The 21,886-nt window shown below is 42.1% G+C and overlaps 1 protein-coding gene across 1 annotated transcript in view; it reads right to left on the bottom strand.

Annotated features, from left to right (window-relative positions):
• LOC100644690 (MOXD1 homolog 2) overlaps positions 1-21,886 on the bottom strand; it is a 173,183-nt gene that overhangs the window by 38,326 nt on the left and 112,971 nt on the right. The window contains exon 3 of the mRNA XM_003399421.4: positions 10,118-10,267. Within this exon, the coding sequence (XP_003399469.2) occupies positions 10,118-10,267 (150 nt within the window). The remainder of the gene's footprint in view (positions 1-10,117; positions 10,268-21,886) is intronic.

Below are 21,886 nucleotides of genomic sequence, written 5' to 3'. Positions count from 1 at the left end.
CGACTAAAGAGAAGACCGAAGCGCAAACTTTGTTCGACAGTTCGTGGGTAACTATGATGCATCGATCGAAAAACGAAATCCAGACACCGATATTCTAGTTTAGTGGTCCTTTTTTGCAATATTTCAAGGTGTGAAAATTTTTTGCAAGTTCATGGTTAATCAACGAATGAATTTTATACAATATGAAGTTATTTCTTTGAAACCTCCAGGTTATGGAATCACCCGGACAAATCTTTAGTCGCGATGAATCCTTTCTTTGAAATTTCGCACATATGGAGACCATCTGGACCCTCGTCGTTTTATTTTCTCGTCACGGCTGCTCGATAAAAACTTGGAAATTAACCCTTTGAAAGATCGTCCTTACGTATAACGCGACTTCTCGTTTCCGCGAATTTCGTCTACCTTTTTGCTCCAACCTTTTTTTATAGTGGTGTATTAAAAATTGGGGAAAGAATTCAGTAAAAAGTTCAGTCCGCGCTTAAAGGGCGGACTGGGGCGGAATTGCTTTCGACCGTTCGATTATTTTCAGATCATAAATCACAATCACATTTTGCTCACGAATCCAGGTAAACCTCGTTACGAACTATAAACTTCCGTGCGTGGCTTTTGATGTAACGCCGCGATGTGTACACGTCAGTATGGCTACAAGTGAAATCATTCGCTGGATCAGTTTTATTAATGGAGGGCCGCGATCGCGATCGGCAAGGCTATGACAACCCCGTCAACTTCCGAAAGATTAATGTCGTCTGTGTATTGCGTGAGACAAGTTCTCTCTTCCTCCTCCTCTCTTTCTCTCTCTCTCTCTCTCTCTTTCTCTCTCTCTCTCTCTCTCTCTCTCTCTCTCTACTCCTCATCCTTTTACCATTCCACCTTTTACCACTCTTTATGCTTGGAACGAGAAACCAGGTCGGTGCCGCCACATTTTTGCATATAAAACCGCAATTAATGATAATGGAAATTGTTTCCTCGGCAAAGCCATAACGCATAATCGTTATAAGCCTGGCTTAATCTCGCCGTTCGGTGTTTCAATAAAGAACATGCAGAACCAGGGGGTAAGGGATTGTACGCTTGCGTTCCGCTGCATATTCGTATATTCGACTCGATCGCACGGGCGTAACAGAGACAGTTTAACAAGGGATTAAACGATTATTAAAAGATACTTACGGAACTCGGATTTCACTCGTGTTTCCTAATCGGTCCTTGGAATAACAATGGTTAAGCTCTTACTGATAGGGGACTAGAGAACTAGAGTGCAGTGTTGTTAATGTTAACACTTTCATCCTTCAGATTTTCCATCTCATTGATTTCAAAGTTGCCACCGAGTAAAATATTCCATTTGACGAGATTTAATCACGATTGACCGTGAGTGATAAGAGGATTAATAAAAAAAAATGCGCGTAAGCGTGGGTTTCATAAGAACGCAGCTTAAAATCGCATGACTGGCTCTTTCTCTATGGGACGTCCCCTTTCCGTTGCACAGCCACCTCCTTTAAATACGATCGCTTCCGTTTTGCATTAGCTTATTTTGTATGCAGCTAATTTACATGTCTAACGGCCACGATAAAATTGGTTAACGCTGTTCCGAGCTTGTGAGCGAACGCCACCTAATTTAAGCTACGGTGTAAGCAGTTAAGCTCCGTGGCCGATTTCGTAATATATATGTTGCTACGATTTAATAGCGTCGAGCTCGGCAAACTCGCACGCGTATAAACTAGTTCGTGTCCGCGGACCCAGCTAGAAAAGCTTTGGCGACGCGATTTTAATCTAAATTTACGACTGTACTCTGTGATCGTTATCTCACATCTTTATCCGGAAATCGTTCGTCGGTTTTCCGATTTCGGACGAATTGATTTTGTCTTCGTTGAATCCCGCACGGAACGTCTACGAAAACGGATTCATAAAAGAAAAAAACACTACCGAGTAAAATACATAGCAAAAATGATACAAAGTAGGAGTAACATCCCGGTGTATTTTGCACGTGGAATGATTTCGGCTATTTTTATAAATTTGGCTCTATTTAATATCTGATGTCGCATGTCGACGAAAAAATAGAGAGCGGTGATCAGCCAGCTAAAAAAAAGAAGAAAAAAATGATGAAAGAGACATATTTTGGAAAATTCTACGCTGAGTATCCAGACCAAGAGTACCTATGATTTTTCATTTCCACAAATTACGAATAATCCACTGACGCGCTATATTCTCGTATATTTGTTTAGAAATAATCTCGTGGATTTTTATGCATTCTTTTTCCAGGTCGTATATAGCATCCTACATTTGGGACGCAATTCTTATAATATGTCCGTCGAATATTGATCTACTGCAGTGCAGCTATATAAAGCTTTTCTCTCGATTCGTTCTTTCCAAGGTAACGAGGTTTTCGCATCGATCCGCACTTTCTTTTGTAAAACGAAATTAGTGTGGTACAGCGAAAAGTACTTTTCCCCTGGATTCTTCTCTTTTTTCCTTGTCATTTCAACTTCGACATGTCATCGTTTTCAAATCATAAGCGTCACTCGTCTATCTGTCAAATGTTCTCGAAACAAACCCATCGTACGCTGAAATTTAAAATGGATATGGCTGAATCATACCAACGACAATATCCTTGATAAAAAAAACTCAGAAAACTTCCGAGGTTGAATCCAATTGCCTGGTTAAACTATGTACAAAAAATTGCATTGTAATTTTGAAGGAAGAAATGCTTCGAAATGCATCCGCTGCTTCGAGGTTCTTCCGCGCCATTTTCCTTTCATCATTTCGCCAAGACGAAGCTATGGGCCAGCAATGCTTATCCAATTTAGCCTCAAGCGTAGCGTCGATAACTTTTAGCTCGCGAAGGAAAGAAGAGCTTCTAAGGAAACCCTAGAGAAGTTTCGCCTGGTTGCAGCCATGGCCAGTAACGTGTCCAACAGCTTAATCTTCAACTAATCTCCCCTCCCTCTACCCGACGCCTGCGAGGAATTAGAGGTAATCCGAAACACGAGTTTAATAGCCAACTCCTCATACAATCACAAACTGAATGTTTACGGGCGCCCTCCGAATCTGCTACATAAACAAATTTACAGCTTTAGTCGATCAATAATTTGCTAATACCCGTTCCTTAAACGTTTTAACAAATACTGGAAGAAATATTCATTGCAACGAGATATTGAAATATTTAGAAAACATAATGTTCGCTGTTATGTTTTTACTTAATTTCGTTCGATCAACCAATAAAACCTTGACGTCCAAGTGACACATTTGAATTACGGTTTTCCTCCCATGTAGCAGAGGGCCAATAGCAACTTATCAAAATTCCGTCCGATTGCCACACAATTTCATTTAGAGGATGAAATAGTTCGATGATTTAACTTTGATCCTAATTACTTGGGTCTCGTTCAGTCAGTTGATGTCCCCTTGTTAGTCGCCTTCGTCTCCTCTCTATTTGCTGCACGCGATTTTAATGCAGCGACGATCGGATGGAACATGATCGGCAGATTGGAAACGTTCGAAGAGAAACAAGAGATAGAACAATTCAAACGTTTTCTTTCTCCGTAATCGCGTCACATTCGAAACTTCCACCCTTCTCTCGGTTGGAACTTTATCGCGTCGTTTCGAGTACGAACCATGGTCGAGGGTGAACGCAACGCTGATTGGAACGGGATCCAAAAGACTGGGATTGATCGCGGCCATCTCGTGGAAAATCGCGTCTACTTGCCGCGTCGATAACAAAACGAATCTCTGGTCTGTCTGCTGGACTGGATTCTTCTAGGTAAATGTCAGTTCACAAGTTTTTGGTTGATTGGAAAACTTAGAGAACGGGGGAACTTCTTCGAACTGTCATTAGTTACCGGTGTGTGTGTGTGTGTGTGTGTGTGTGTGTGTGTGTGTGTGTGTGTGTGTGTGTGTGTGTGTGTGTGTGTTCATAGTGGGCAGTCGGTTTCACTCAATCTCGTCTGGCTCCCTTTAACAAACATGTTGACAACCGGCCGGATTGCCAGTTACGAAAAATGGGGGAGAACAAGCATCGATGCAATTGGAATTCGCCTGCCCTATACGATTACTTAAAAATTTCGACTATTTTACAGAAAACTTCAAAAACGATCACTTTCGTTTTACGCTCGATTAAATCGATGGCTTTTGAATGTTCGTTCAACAAAATCTTCGATTGGCTAGGAAAGTAAGTCGTAAAGGAAGCGGTTCTGCATAGTGGAAAGCTTGGCTAAGAGGATTACTCTCCGATAAAATTATCCGGTTAATTTATTGGGTTCGATAAAAAGTCAAGTCGATTCATTTACCGAAGAGATTGCACGATACGAGGCGAAACATAGACTTCTCGATCGATTGAAATTAAAGGACAATCCATTCTACGCGTAATAGCATCGAAATGACCGATTAACGCAACAATTCAGTCTCGGCTGCGTGACGGAGGAATCGAATTTCTGCCAATAATTGTCTCCAAACGTATGTAATCTGGCGCCGGAGGGCCCGCGGAATCTCCTTCCACGTTGATTCGATTTCCCGTCGTACCGGATAGTAGCTTCCGGCAAATCCCCCTGGCGCCCTCTGCTACGACGCTACGGATCCACCCAATAAGATCGTCAGCCCACCTGGCGACTCTCCCGTTACTCCACCCCGTTAGTCCAAACCCCTCTTCTCTGTCGATCCCAAAGGCATCGGTCAAATTCGATTTTCCTTTTACATCGAACCGAACCATTCGGAATAGCGATCAGTTCTAGTGCCGAGGGAGGACCTTATTCAGGAAGTTCGCGTTGGCTACTATAGAGCCGGCCAGTCAACCAGCCAGCCAGAGGGAGTGAAGTGGTAAACTAGATACGGCTACAGATAGGAAGCGAATAGAAGCAGAACGAGGTCAGCTAGCCAATCCCCTCTGCAAGGCACACCAATCTCCCCACCGCACCAGTAACGTTCACGTGCATATCCTCCAGCTAGCGTGAACTCTCTTCATTTCCATCCTCTCTGTTTTTCCGCGGTTTTCCTCCTCGACCTCTTCGTTTTCCATGCGCTTTTCCGAATATATACGTACGAATCGGCCGATTTCTCCCTCTCTCCTTGCCTCTCTTCCTTCCTACGTTTCTCTCTTTTTTCTGGTTCCCCGCAATCCTTCTGTATCCATTCCTTTTCTCTCTCTTCCTCTTTACAATTCGTGCCGATTTTCCGTCACCGCACTAGGGAGGATATCATGTGAAAAAGAGAGCGAAACAGGAACATGGAAAAACCGGACTACGAATCTTGCAAAGTGGAAACTGCCAGTGATGTCAGTTCCATTGCTAGTCAGGTCTGGGTTGCATAATACTACCCGACCGCAAAATCCTTGCCCGACTGCTGCTCCTCCTCAAAGGGGAACCCAGTTGCTACGTGCCGTAGAACTTTTGCGGTTTCTATCGTCGACATCCGACGCAGGAGTTCGCCGCTCGTTGACTCCAGCACGTCCCGCTGCGCCGTGTCGCGCTCACCGTTCATCGGGAAATTTATCGCATGCAAAGGACCAAGACAGCATTCACTTTGACGGCGCGACCCGCGAGCATACGTAAAACTGGGTCGTAGATCCAATTGTTGGATATTTATTTGTCCCGACTGAGAAGTCAACACAGGCTACCGTTTACACATCTTCTATCGTTTCTGTTCGATTTCTGTTCCGTTTTCTTCCACGACACTTCACGACGCTACGTAAGTAAATATACATATTACACGAAACGTCTTCCAGGAATATTTACATTTCTGCGTGAGTCGGAGAATCTCCGTACGCCAGAGAGAACACTGTATTCTCGCGTTAGAAACTCTGCCTCGGTCGTCAGGGTTCGTTTGCGACAGCACACCATGGCTAACGAAATAATTACTGGTTTGCATAACTCCGCTTCGTGCAACTCGCGCTCGTCCAGGTAAACAAGCTTAATTATGAAAAATACATATTTCAATGCACGCCGAAACATCACTCGTTTCTCCCTGTCATGACCGTACGGTCCACGTACACATTCGTTAATGAACTAATTACAAGCGCACACAAGAGTGATGCGCTAAAATTACCGCCCCGTAAGTAAGAGAGACCTCGTAAGACCCTCTGCTCCTTTGGCTACATCTGTGCCGTCTACGACGTAGTCAAGTTTAATTTCACGTACCGCTGATGAGACCGACTGCATACTAAAGCAAAGGCGAGGCCAGCCGCGCAATATTAATATGCAATCGAAGCCCTCTTCCATGTAAGTCTGTTACAACGGAACATCGCTTAATTTGATGCTCATTCGATTAATCCGCCATGGCTGTCGGTGGAAATAACAATGGTTCGAAGCCTCATACCGGCGACAATCCGTCTCGTATGTACCTATTGCCAATTTGCAGCAGCACACGGATACATGAGAAACGCCGCTAGGTAGTTGTGCGGAGTATCGATAATTTGACACGAAATCGACGCGTACCACGACACAAATTCTTTTCTGTCTTACGTTCGTATAAACTATGCTCGTATTTTGTCTCGACTACTATGTCGACTACGTCGATCGATTGTCAGATTGCCGTGTAAATACGTCTTCACGTTAAGAATTTTACGTGTACGTATATTCGTTCGATGCATATAATTAAAATTTGTTTATCTTATAGTTTCCCATTCAACAAATAGTTGCTATAAGATTCTGTAATAGAAGTCATTGAAACTAACCTCGCACGTGTTGGCTTTCTTAAATACACTTTCGTTTAATCCGTTGTTAAGAGAATACGTGTCGTAAAATTTCTTTTCTTCTCGTTTTTCGTCTATTTTGAAATACTATGATTTAATTTTATGGAATTGAAATTAATACAATGAGAGCATATGAGTTTTTCGCGACGATGTCTCATAGGAAAGTACATTGTATTACAGTTCGACCTATTTACTCACAGGTAACCCCGTGGCCGATCGTACCACGATCTCTTCAACCGTAACTTTTGTTCCGAGACAAAGAAGCCTGGTACGTTTCGCTTAGTGATTCAGCGATCGCCGATAACCCTGTATAAACGTACGCTGTAACAAACCTCCCTGGTCCGTTTAAAGTATCTCGATCCACCTACGGATTCAGCGGTGCCTTCCGCGAGAGCCACCACGCTACCGGTTAGGGTCGTCCTACGAGGCAAACGTGACACGTAAAAATATCATGTAAGGTACCGATACGTCACGCGATCAGATAAAAGAAAAGGGGAGCTGACTTCGTCGTTTGTCGTCCCGATACAATCTTGACCCGCGGTGGCTCGTTTTATTTTTGCACCCAAGTATTTTGATGACTCAACTGCTAGATGGATATTCCTGCGGTCGCTGCATTCGCCATGTTCAGTTTCCTCGCAACGGATTCTCGAGATCGAGATCGCAAAGTAGCCACCGCCTGTTTCTTCTAAATTCTGTTTAGCGACTACGTGGAAAAGATCGGACTGAGCGACAACGAGATTCTGAAATCTTCATCTACATAACGTAGACTTCGTCGAGTTCTCAGGATCAACAAACCGATTTACTTTGTTCGTGTGCAGTTATTCAGTAGAATATTGAACAGTTGTTCCGATTAATTATTTTGTACACTCGAGTCCTTAGGATCGGTAACCAGCTTGGTTGGTTTGTCTTTTCAATTTTTCTTATCCAAAGTAGAATAAACAGATGTTAAAGTAATTCTGTTCTCTACGAAAACGATGTGTAATTACTCTATTGACAAAGCAATCCTATTTCGCGAGTTTTGAGACGTGCATCGTCCAATCCAGAGGAATTTCTCCGTGTCAACGTGACTTCTCTTCGTTCCCTGCTAATATTTGCGTTCCACGGGTCAATTATTTACGCGAACACAGAAAGCGAATATTCATCGTCCGTCGAGTCGTTGCCAGACTTGATACATGCATGTTCCCCGTGACATTCGCCGACTATCAACTACCATGGCTGTCGACGACTTATAAACGCTATTTCACGCAAAACATAAACCGTGCAATTATTTCCAAAGTTCGTGATCGTTTTATAGTCGCGTCGGGTTTCACGAGTCTACGTATAGGTACTAGGGCTAGCGTGAAACAACCTTCAATGAAGATATGGACAAAGGAAACGTTCAATTACCGTTTTCATGTTACTGGCCCTTAAACGGCAATTAGTAATATGTAACTATACGCGTTCATCTACTAATTCGTTCGACAAGCTTGTAACTTCTCTAAGCCTAATTAAGTCCATCTCGTCCTATGTCTTTCCTAATTAGCTTGTCTTTACATCATTAATAGTATTTTTCCTAAGATGCGTCCCTCATTGAAGCAATAACGAGGAACTTTTCGTCCGTTGTAGCCGCATGTTTCAAACAATTTTGTTCGCGGTTTCAAAGCGACATTTGTTCCTAGCAATGAGTTGTGCTATGAAACAATCAACAAATATGCTTCGAAGAAACATTTGTTTCTGTCGCGACGTGCTTCACGTGTTTCTTATTTGTCCTTAATTTCTAACGCTTTGAGTGGAAACAGGCAACAAGTAGCAACTCTCTCAAAAAGCATGGAAAATCGACAAAATATTCGTCAGTTGCAAAGACGTAGCTTTAGGCTTATGTTTGAAAATAAACTGAAGACAGCGGAAGACATAACTGCATATCAATAGCGATATTAGCTATGCGACCAGTCCCTCGAAAGCACACCGTGGTTCAACGCAAATCGTCCGCTGCCCTGCTACACTGCCATAAATTTCTAGACTGTATGTACGAAGTTCGAGCGAATCGCAACACACGTGTAATCTCTTCTATTGAAGTTGAAGCCGCGGTACCAACCGATTAAACGTCTCTATCATGGCTCGATCTATTTCTGAGTTAATTACTGGCGAAATAAAGAACTAGGTCGGCTTGGTCGTCCTATTCCGCCGCGTGGAATTCAGAGAACGAAGGCTGCCTGATGATAACGAGTCTTTGAATTTTCACCGGCCTATGTTAATATCTTCTCCTTCTCTACTCCCCTCTTTGGCTCGCTAATGATTCTGCATACCGCCCACGACTTTCCGTAACGCCGACGCACTACTTCGTTCTCGTTAGCCGACCGTGAACCGTCGTGAAATTCCTGACACTTTTGCTGCCGCTACGCCGCGTATTTGCTACCCGTAATGTCGGTTAATTAACGTTAATTGCGACGTGTAATGAATCGCGCTCGTATTTCCACGATTTCCCATTGTCGGACGCTACTGCGGCGATCCTATGTCGCGCCGTCGCCTCGCGTTAATTTCTACCTTGCGATAATTCTAATCACTCGTATTGAGATAAATATTTTTGAATATCGCGTTTAGATCATGTCCGATTCAATCGCATCTTCCTATCATTAAATACTTTCACTTTTCACAGTGAGAAAAACAAGCGTGAAACAATCACTGATACGTGTGATTTCTCGTCTCAATTTTATGTTGAAGAATAAAAATGGTTTCTAATATGTAACTAAGTAAGTTTCGTTATTTATAAAAAGGACGTACTACCAACCTGTAATTATAGCCAAATATCTGCCATATATTAATTACCATATTAAAAGTAATATCATAAAAACAGATAGATACATGAAATTACGTTTCTAGCTTAATAAAAACCTCAGTGAACATAGCTAAATGCATAAACTATGAGTAACTGGAAAAACAACAAATCTGAATCTTACGTAAGATCATATTAGAAATGCTTTAACGATCACATGGCAGTTCTAGATTAGTAGCTCTTTAAAACATGTAATTTATATCATCAAGTAATATATGCTTTTGAACATTGTAAAATACCAAGTTTTCACGATAAATTTACGGCAAAATGACACGGATGGTTAATATCGATTCGTGGTTCTGTTTTTGTACAGTCCGGTGACGGTATGTAAACGCGAGACAGTTACGAAATTGACGGCAATTTTGCAGGATCGCGAAATTAAGTACTTCGATCGTGATGTATACCCATACGCTTGCCATTCCAGCAGAAGGGATTAATTATTTAGCGCGCTGTATATAGCTGCGGTGCTCAATTTCCTAAAGAACCGCGATAAATAATTCCTCCTCGGCCGGCTGGCATCATGCTCAACTGTTCAATTTTTCTCGTAAATCTGTCAAACGATCCTCAGGCGAGCACTTGGCGCGCTACGCGAAATTATCTTTCACGCCGGAAGCCATATAAATCAAACCACCTACCGTGATCTTGAGGTCCCGCGGGTCGCACGTATCGTATCGTCTGCTGAAACGAAGAACTGTGTGCGTCTTGTTCTCGTAACCCAGTAGCAGAGAATAGTCTTGGCTGGAGTCCATCTGCGGATCCTTGCTAGAATTCTTCACGTGTCGATCCTGAAAAGAGTAACAATTTTTAGTTAAACTTCTATCTATCTATCCAATAGTAAAAACGTTAGAATAATTTATAAAGAAGATTGAAATCATTTTCGAGAAGAACTTTTACAGAAGAACAAATTCTATCGAACAAGCTTTTCCAAGCTCTCAAGTAATACTAACTAACTAACTTCATTTAAGGTTCAGTAGTTTAAAATCCCATTTTGAACTTTGCACAAAATAATCAAGCTTGACGTATGTTACAAGAAACCATTAGCCTTTAACGTAATAACGAAAGAATGAGGAAATATTGTGTAGCCATATTACCTGCAATCAGAGAAAATGTTAGAAACGAGAAAATGATTCGAACAAATCAACCATGAGATTGTTTGTTTCACTTACTCATTTTTAATAATAATCTATTTTCAAACGTAGATTACAAAGCAAATTGCGTAGCTTGACTCAAATATCTTTCTGACTCAAATAACTCTACCTTATCCTATACTTTCTTGTACTCAAACTTTTCGCACGTTCCATACATCAGACATTAACCGAATCTCTCATTAATAACGTTGAATCACTCCAGTTTCTTGCGTGGTTTCTTGTCCCCGTTCTATTCATCAACGCAGAAAGATATCAAAGCTTCCGAACGAGACAAGAGACAACCGTGCTACCAGGCAAAGTCCGCAGGGAACAGGAGGAATAAAACTATTCGCCGCGCCGTCTTTTTCACCGATCACCTTTTTTACACAGGGCCGACGCGTTTCGAAAGCGACACACCTACCACCGAACACCTACCACCTGAGCGACGTAGCCGCTTAAGTTAACCGTCCCATGGCGGCACTGCGAGCACCGTAGGGACCGAAGACAAGTTTTTCTGCGAGAATTCCTGGTCACCGCCTCGATATAATTATCCGCGGTTCGTGTCGGCGAAGACGCGCTGCCTGCGACGCCTTCCAACGCCATTGTTCGCTGGTGGACCACTACTCGACTACTTTTTTCTTTCCCGTTTCGGCGAGCTTTATTAGAATTTAATTTACCAGCCACGTGAACCAGCCGGTACCTGCGTAACCGTGCGCCGTGATCTCGAACGAGTCACGCGTGTTATGCTTCTGGCCTCCTTTTGTCCCGACATTCTTCGACTCGCCATTCGTCTCACCTGCAAGTCAGATGGGAGCGTACACGGGAACGAAAATACAGTGTTCAAAGAAGTAAAAAGAAAAGGAAAGTAAAACGGGGAGGGGAAAAAAGAAGGGAAGAACTCGAGAATATCCATTTATGTTATCCTCGACGCGTGAAAGATTCGAACTAACGTGGCAACTGTAGCCTGTTCTGATTGGATATAAAATATAAAACGTTTGCAATAAAAAATTTAGCGGGCGGGCACATGCGTGAGGGAACCGGGTGACAAAAACAAGAAATTGTTTTAGCGATAAAAAAAACCGGGCGCAGGTGTAGGAACTCAGGAAAAGAACGATATTGTCAAAGTTACTTAGCGTAGCAGACGGTGCTCGTTTCGACTCCTATAGATTTCTAGCACGCCCAGATTTTTATTAACGATCTGATCAACCTTCCCGCTTTACTCTTTTCTCGTTCTTTACTTTTCTCCTTCGTCACTCTTTTTCGATCTTCTTACACCTTTCTTTCCTTTCTTGTCTTTCCGCTATCAGCATTTGCAATGGACATGGAACTGCTTTAAAATGTAATGCAGTGAATCTAGGAGAAAATTCGAATTCCTAGAAGAAGCAAGAACCATTCTTTCGCTTTGAGAACGCGACGATCGTGCTTTGAGAAGCTCAGTCCGATATTGCCTTCGCGCTTAGCGTGAAGGTTTCCAGCGAAACAGAGAAAAGAAGAGGGCAGGAAGGGTCTTGTGCACGCTGATAGCTAACAACTACCCTCTTTTGTCTCAGCACGCGGGGAATCCGCGTCGTTCGGAATAAGACACTATGGAATTTAAACTGACTCGGCTATAACGTTACTCTTTATTGCCAGCTTAGCGTCGTTTTAATCTTCCATTGCAACACCACACCAAAAGAGAACACAATCTGTTATACACATACTGCCAGAAACTTTACCCCTTCGTATATATCGTACGTTATTTAATTTTCAAGAATAATCACGAGACTCGACGCGTATTTTATCTTTTAAAACGCCATGATGAGGTACCACAAACCTGAGTCGAGAAAGACCTGAGAAACCGCAACAGTTCGTAAGTCAAGAAAAGTATCTGCGACCGAGTAATAAATATTTTCCACTGTCGTCTCGCGCAACTTCTTCAATTTCCGCCGTCACATCGGAAATGGGAAGCATATTTTTTCCTCTCTTCGGCAACCTCTACTGGCAGTCGACACACGAACGATCGGAAAATCGGACTTTCCTCCTTCATATTACTCTTATACTCTCTCTCTCTTTGCTGCATCGCGTACAGCTTATACTTGTACGATACCTCTTCTCACAGTTCTCGATTCGAAGACTCACAGAGATTACTGTTGCGTTCGAAGTACGTACTGAACGATAGAAGCAAATCAGATCGAACCAACCATGATTATAACCCGTCAATGTGTACTAGCTTTCCTCCTGCGATGCACATGAAGAAAAGAAAGGAAGAATGAAAAAGGGAACGCGGAGAGTATGCAGAAAACATGGTTCTCACTGGTGAAAATAGTTCGCTAGCGAAACGAGTGTTCCGTTTCCGTGAGTATCCCCATGCACCGCAATTGTCTTCTTGTCCCACCAGCCATTGTACCGACTGTTTATTGCCATTCACGTATGAACGCGGTTGATATCGCGGAACGTTGCATATTACCGCGAAAGAATGGCGAACGATGAGTGGCAAGTGTTCTGCAATTATACGAATTATGTCTGCGCCATTCAGAGGCCCGACAATGCCTTCTCCATACATTTAACTGCGCCGATTTAAATGAAAATTTCAACTTCTGTTTCGATTAGTCGGTTTTTCAAACGAACCACCGTTTTTTTGGATACGTATCAATGTATTTGATGATGATTTTTATTATATATATCCAATATGTATCGAAAACAGTATTTTACCTACAGTATATTTTATTTACAGTATTTATTATTTACAGTATTTATTATTTACAGTATTTTTTATTTACAGTATTTTAGAACATGATTTTTTAAATCAATATTTCTTTTTATTACTGACGACTAAAGAATTTCTCTTCAAGAGCTCGTGAAAGTTTCTAAGAAACGTTCTATATATCCTCTTGCATGCAACGTTCAACTCTACTCATGCGTTTACATTTTACACACACTGCCCCATGGAAGTATTGAAAAAATCAGGAAGTACACGCTGTTATAATACGTTATCGCGATACGAGGAATGTCGTTTCCACGCTGCACGCATCCCACGGTGGTATGGCCTTTCTTTCCCATCGACTGTCATTCTCATATTTATTGTCACGTGGGTGTCATACTATAGCAAAAACACACGGTACTACATAAGTTGTTCGATTCCATATAGCTACTTCATTATGCAACGCGCGTTGCAATTATTTACGCAATGTCCGTTCCGGGTAAATGTCGTGAAGAATAGAGACGAAGTTTAAATGGGCGGAAGGAGGTCGGCTAAGCCCACACGAGCGAAAGAATGTTTTCGAGAAAGACGTACGTAGGCGTGCAATTATACTATATATGAAGCTACGCCGCGCCGCTGCCCTTGTATTGGAACGTTTTAAAGTCACGGTAAAAAACGGACCTTGCATCGAGTAAATTAAAGTCGTTCCCAGCGATATCGTACAAGGCGTATCGCGATCTATGCTCGTTGCCTGGTGAATGGACTTGGAACACGGAATGAATCAGAAAATTTCCTGTAAGCAACAATGTTCTGTTCAATCATGTTTTCCACTTAGGTGATCGTTTGGCGCGGTTCTCCTGTGAAACTTGGACGTGCAGCTTATGCAACATTGAAATGGCTGCGTCTGAGGAACAACGCCAAATAGAACGTGTGTTTTATCGCTCTTCTGACCCTGTTTCATTCTTAAAATAAGATTCAATTGCTACCGGGAAGCAAAATTATGTTAAAATATCGTCGTGTGGAATTACTTGTCGTTAAGGCAGAAACGCGACTTTCAATATATCCGACGAATCGGAAAACTCGAAAGAACGAGCTCGATAGAGTTATCAACGGCAGTCAATGAATTAAAGCCTCTCCCCCTACCACTTTCACCGACCACTCTCGTTATCGCGATATCGTTTCACCGATCAAGCAATAAATTGCTTTCGTCGCGACCGTACTTGTTAGTACAATTTCCGATATACCCGGTAATCAAATAGCCCGGCAGTATCGCTTAATCCGCAATCAGATCCGTAATCTGCGATTGAAAATTACGATCACCGCTGAATCTTCGGTAAATTCAATAGTTTCGTCGATTTCGATCGCCACAATCGAGACACACGCATGCTATATATTTTACCGATGCCTCGTGTGCACGCATACGTGCACGCGCATTGCCCGTGGTTCACAACATAATTGTCTTGCTAGTTCTATCGGGGCAGGTATCTCGAGGTTCGGTGGACAGTGTGCTCACGTTGCAACAACAGATTCCACGCGTTGGGAAATTATAGCAATTACGCTAGGCCAATTCGCTGTTGTCGCGTCCCAACGTGGCGCGTCATCGGTGACGCTGAGAGGACAACGCGACTATATACCGCGTTAATGATCTAACGCTCATGTAAATACTCTACGCTCGACCAGCGACAAATCTCCCGATACCAAACGGAGAAAATCTCACGCGGCATTGCTATGAACGCGTTCGGTCACGCGCGCTTGTATCCGGACCATGTTCACGACGGAAATAATTACCGGACGCCGTGATCGTTAATAAATTGTCGTTGCGTTCTCGTTTGCGCGTTTTCCTCACGAATTTCCGTTCTGAGGAGAGTAACGCACGAGCGAACCAACGAACAAACGTGGTCTAGGAAAACGTTTCCGGAAATACCATGTCGCGACTCGTGGCCAGAAAGTTTCTTTATAATACTGAGTGGCACGAAACCAACGAGGTCGGTTGTCTGTTCGTGTAATCAAGCCCAGTTGTATGTGTGTGACCGCTGTTTCTCACAGTTACTATCATCGTGCTGTGAATCTGCGTTGCGGTTCTACGTAGAGAGACATTATGCCAATTAGGTAGAATACGCTGCTTCGACGGCAGCTATTGTCTCCTATCGTTTCGAGTGTAATAAGAATTATTCGGTGGACAGCGCGAGCTCTATGGCGGAATAGAAATGACAGTGACAGAGAATGGAAGGTACATATCTAGATAATTGGCAGCAAATCCGTGATGCGGTACGAACAGTTTCGTGCCGAGCATATTACCGTCCCCATTATTTTCACAAAGAAAATGAATTATAATTCGATATAATATATAATTTTATATAATATAATTCGACTTTTTGTTCAAAATAACTACGTGTTTTCATGTTTGATTAATAGTTGGTCGCCTCCTGAGCTACGTATTCGTACGCATCTCCTTATGTGCCAGATTGAACAAATATTACACGCAGTAAATATATGGACAACAGAAGTTACTTAAATTGTTTAAGAGGGAGCGATTTTTACAAAATTAATGTAATTTTATATGGAAGATGTAGAAGGTGCATTTCTTTGAGTATTACAGGTCGTCCGATAAATTCGAACAATCTGATGGTAAGTGCAGACTCTTCTTGGCATTGACGCCTTCTCATCGGCATGCTCGATCGATTTCACGTGCCGGACAATTATGTCAATTACTCTGTCCCGATTCGCCGGTCTCGATAATGCGGCGCGACGTCACCAACGCTGACAGCGGCATCCTACCGGAGCTAATGATCGCGCTTAATGGGCTCGCATGGCGACAAGAACGAGATCGATGGCCGAAATTCCCGGAAGAACCGCGACAAATCAGGAATCAAACGTAGTTGCAGATGTTCTTCTATTGCGATTGATCATACATGGTATGTGTGTATAGATGTTACTATATTTATATATATTTACTATATAGATATTCTGTGGATTTTCACATCGATTTATAGTTTAACATTACCTTATCCGAAGCTTACTTTATCATTCACAAATCTCTGACATTTATTCCTTAGAACGTTATGACTAGTAATTCTATTTTTGAAACATCTTTCCTTGTGTTCTGGATTTATTTATTTATTTTTTATATAATAATGCTGCTTGTTATTTTTATTTGATATTCTTTCCCAGATCTGCTTGAAATTTTCTTGTTAGGATTTCTTTTTTGGTGTGTTTCTACTACGTTTGTATTGTTGAAATTTTTTTATGATAGCCTTGCAAAATGTTTTTATTGTCAAAATTCTTTTCGTACCCGAATCAAATCTCCTTTAATACAAAACTATAAATATATCTCAATTGACTCTTGAGACTGAATACGACTCTAGATGTTACTGTTTCTTCTAGATGCGCCAATATAGATTATTTGAAAGGTAGAAATTTAGGAGTTTAAATTAGAATGTAGTTGAATAACTTAAACCACAATATCTCTAAGGTATTTACAGTACTTCGACCAAAATAACTAACTAAATTTGGAGCATTTAAAAGTCACGGGTAAAACAAATAATTTTTATAGAAGAACAATTTTACGATTTAATGCAGATTTATTAATATTAATTAATGCAAAATATTAGTTAAATTAAATTAAAATAATAACTAACAACCTATGCTTCACATATGAATCTCATAGAAGTATGGCGTGTCGAAATGAGAAAAAGGCTCAGCACACAGGAGAACCGTCATAAAGTGATTATCGTCGCGCGACGATCTACGCCACGGTGGCAACCTCCGACCTCCGGTTTGTCGCAATGCGTACAACGAGGCCGACGGATTTTATTCGCCACGCTCGCTTCCACCGGTCGTAGCACGTAATCATTAACACGACGTCCGTGGACATTCCTCTATCGTGGACGTTGTCGTTATCAGTTGCCGATAAATAAACACGATGCTCGGCCACAGCGTTTCTCAGGCGTGAAACGATTCGAGCGTCCGTGTTCTCTCGAAATCATAAAATTGATAACGACAACTGCACGCACCCATGGCTTCGTGTTTATCCGCGGCCGCGAGAAACGCAGCACCGGCCCTCCAAAATGGCTACGAGGGTTAATGACAAGTGCTCGTGCGATAACAAAACTAAGCACGAGCAATTGCGTGCGCGAAAGTAGCCATCAGTTGCTTCGAAACATGCGATAGGAATTCGCCAGTCGAGAATCGTTTCCTTGCTCGTGTTGTCACGAGCAATTTGTCATGTTGTTACGAGGAAAAATAGCGAGACTGACGATGTATATAGATGGTTTACGATTGATTTGGATCACTTCTGCAACGTATCTATAAAGGTATTTCTACAATGCTACCGTGAATGGTAGGGGATTTAGAAATTTATTATGAACTCCTTAATAGGCAGAATGGATAGACCTACCTGGTTCAGATAGGTCTGTTCCTAACAGCTCGTGCAAATCTATCACCTGACCTAATGTACTAAGTTTAGGGATTCACTTCGAGTTCTCATTTATGTACATTTAATTATTTATATCGCCAACTGATAAGAAACTTTAAAATAAAACATTAAAATATCAATAGTTGCGACAACTGTTTTATCAAACATAATAAAAAATATATTTATAATTTAATTTTATTAGATATATATGTAATGCGTAACAAACTCTATGGAACATAAAAAGTTTCGCTCCTAACCTGGCGAATCCTATATAAGGAATTAAGAATACAAGAATTAAAGTGAATTTGCGAAGAAAGGCGAATAAGAGACCAACGACAGATGTACATCTATTTGCAATCGCACTACGTTGAAGAGAAATTTGAAATCGGTGCAAGTACACATACAGTGATTTAACGAAACGTTTCTATGGGGGATTCGAGGCGAATGGTTTTTGCTCGAACGCTCTACGAAATTCCTGACAAACCATACAACTCGAACACGTATGTTTACAATTGACACGATTAGTTTGAAAGTAATGGACGGGGAAGGAGAACCGCAAGATCGGTCGATACAAGCGTTGAAAGTAGGATGAGAAGTCGTATGCACGATCTGCTAATTGGAACGAAAGGCAGGAAAAGCTTTCAAGTTATCGAGTTGATCTGTGAAACGGAAACGCGAGAGCAAATCATACCACGGATCAACGGTAAGAACGCAACAAAAACGAAATGCATATAACTTTATTCCTATCGATGTTATCCAGCCGACAGTCGAGCGTTCAGCCAACGTGTTCTCGTTCATTCTCCCCGTCCTTCTGTCTTTTTGTCTCTCCCTATCTTTGTTTCTTTCCGTCGCTCGAAAAATCATACATTTGATAAAGTTAGCGGAAAGTAAAACCGGATAAGCACGCATTCTCGACAAAACACGCGAGGACGAAAGAACGTAGCGGCGGAAGTTGCCAGCTCCAAGTCATCAACGGGAAGATAACAGCTGCAGATGCATTTAATCCGATAGCGCCGTGTTTTCCACGGTGTTTCAATCTGTATGTGCGTCCGCCGCAAAATCTTCTAGCGCAACGATATTGCACGGTTTCAACGTGTTTGCTTGATACTTACGGCTCTATTGTCCAAAATTAGAAAACGCGAAGGTAATACAACTGGAAAAGGAACGAAATAATTTTTTGATGCGAATTAAACGATAAAGTAGAATGAAATTAATTCGACGTATTTTCCAAAGCGGACACATGGAGCATTTCGTATACATATTGCAATAAAATAAACAACAGGTTCCATTTCATCGAAATATTATTTACCACTTGTTAGACTCCACTATAACTCCTTTCTTCCTTAGCGAGTCTGTTCTTGACCAGGTTACGTTATTTCTTCTCAATAGGTAACACGCTTCCGAAGCTTGAATCAGGCATAAACAACCGGTGTCGTGTCAAAGAATGTTCGCTGTGCGGCTTTCCACCTTAACAGCGCGATTACACGAAGTCGGATTAATAATTTAGTCGATTTGCGTCGAGCGAAACATTGTTCCGTGCAACACGATTCCGCGAGCACGCGGCCAGCCTGCACGACATAATCGATATTTCAGCCAGAACAACGACCTTCGATTCCTCGTATTCCATTTGCCCCCGCGAGGATTACAATCCCGACGAATTCGTGCGTCTCGCCGATCGAAAGTAAAGCTGTGCACGCCGGCTGAATTACAATTACCAGCCCAAGAATCGTACTGAAGTACGATGTCCCTTCTTTCGTGTTACTGTTCGTTCCATGAATGACTTTCGACTGTGTCTGTTGTGAAATTTGTTTCCCTATCGGAGGTTGGAAGTTTTGATCGATCAACGACTCGAAAAGAAGGTAAGGCGTGCAAAGGCAGGCGTGAAAATCGTTTCGTTACAAACCATCCTTAGAGGATCGACGGTAGTGCACGTTTTACGGTGATGGGTCTGCATAAATTGGTGTTCGAAGTCAAAGGTCTTGGGAGTCGATGAAAAGCAGCGAGAAGGAACTCGACGCGCAACTCCCGTCGATTTCTTCCATTTGCAAATCAATTCGTTCCTCGACTACCACTTTAAGGTTTCGTCTATGAGCGATTTCCGAGAGGATTACTCCGGCTGCGAAGAAAGCCTCGCCGATAGAGTAGAAGATAGAAGCAGGTGTCGAATGGCGCATTATCGAGAGCGGTGCCTCGAATCCCGAGAATTTACTGGAAATTATCGAACGGCAGGAAAATGAATGTTGGATGTACCGTGCGGATGTATCGCCTTTGCAGAGATTGAGCGCGACTGACGTCTTAGATAGCGAAAATATTTTATTCAAAATATTACCTCGTATTGCCTTGGAATCGTAAGCGGTAGCTCTGGACTTGTTACAGATGAAGACAATTACGGGTCGGCGAGTTGCAAAAGATTGCACGGTATGGCAAAGAAAAACAAAACAGGGATACGGGTAAAAAGTTCCATGAATATCAAAAAGCTGGTAGCTACAAATTTCACGCTAACCTAGATTTCCTGGCTATACTACCTATCCTTCCGTGTGAGTAATATGTCGATATCGGTGCGTGCTACCGTCAATGTGAACAATAAATAGCTCTTACTGTTAAAATCTTTTGTACAGCGTATATTATACACTTATACTATATCTCAGTTACTTATATAATAGATGTTCTTTGACCTAGCTAATTTAGTACAATATAAATTTTCATTGATTAGCGCGTATAGTATGGGTCATGATATAACGAAATTATAATTTAAATCATCTGTCATAGCGTTGTAAGTGGAAATAAAACCGATTTAGGACAAATTGTTTTAGACTTCCATACAATGAAAAGGATATACTTGAAGCAAAAGTACTACAAATTTTAGTCGCGATTACATTCCAATAGATTAAGGACGAGAAAGCGGAAGTTATAACTTCAATATAAATTTTAATTATGTACAGAAAGTTTCTTCGTACAACATTAACCATAATTCTACGAAGTTTCTATCAATCCCTTAGTCACAACTCCGGAAACATAATTACTTTGGCTGATTTTACAATCTCGCAATATCGTGTCTCAATATTAGCGTATTGTATCGCCTACAATACTAGTCTCTCTGTAACGTAGCGAACCGAATTCATTTAACGTGCTCTCTGTCTGAACACCTTCACTGCTTCTAAGACGAAATCAAATCTAGACCAGACCTAGTTTGACGAAATTTCAGACGTAAAGTGCCTCGGATTTCGTGGTAATTGTTCAACCAGCATCCACTTATACCACTTGCCGTGTACGGTAAATTTCCTGTCGCCAACGAACTGATACGTGCAGCACCGGTGTTCCGCTCGAAGGAACCAAACTCTGCAGCGAATGTACGCTGATCGTTGTCGCGCGCGGAACGAAGGATCCCGGTATTACACGCTCATGTCTGCCGGCAGTTTAAAGCTTCCCACGAAGGGGGCCACGCGAACAGTCGCCGTTGTCGTCGCGACGCTGAGGTTTGCTTCGAAAGGAGTCATCAGTGCGCGACGCCATTATTCTTTCCGTCCCGTGCAGCCAGTTTTTCTGGATCACGAGTCGATCCTGCTGTAAGACCGTCGTCTTTTCACCGACTGAGCGGCTGCATTAATCACGAGACACCCGAGGATATTATCGTGGAAACGCGAAACGTCCGTTCCTCGTAAATTTTCTTTTTCCACGCCGCGCCATCGTTGTCATCGTTTCTTCTATTTTTTCTCCCCTGCTGCATTTCGCCACTGTCCTGATTAAGTATTAATTTATTCGATTCTTTCTCGGCTCCGTCGCTTGTTTTCCAGAGATATTGCGCGTTACGACGTCGTCGCCTTCGCGAGGGGAATCCATTTCCGTTGGTGTCTCTGTCTACAATCGTATCGTCGGCCGTTATCGTTCCTCGTGGACTTGATCGTTCGATTCTATTGACAATTGTTGCCGCGTTATTCCGCACGATAATGCGTTTCGATGGTATTATAATCCGACAATGGCAGCACAAAGAAAGATGTCTTTATGTCGCGAAACTTTTCCTTTAAAATAAGCTATCGTTACTTTTATGTTCGTACCACTGCTATGCTAATAGCTTCTCTCTGTAGATAAAATATTCCGTGATTCAGAAACGTAACGTTATTTCTTTAAAAAATAAGTTTCTCTGTGTAACGCTTATTTTTCATATTTTAATTGCTCTCTGGTG

The sequence above is a fragment of the Bombus terrestris genome, chromosome 12 (assembly GCF_910591885.1).
Source record: "Bombus terrestris chromosome 12, iyBomTerr1.2, whole genome shotgun sequence".
In the NCBI taxonomy this organism is placed as follows: domain Eukaryota; kingdom Metazoa; phylum Arthropoda; class Insecta; order Hymenoptera; family Apidae; genus Bombus; species Bombus terrestris.
The sequence above is the reverse complement of the archived record's forward strand: the minus strand, read 5'-3'. Positions and strand labels throughout refer to the sequence as shown.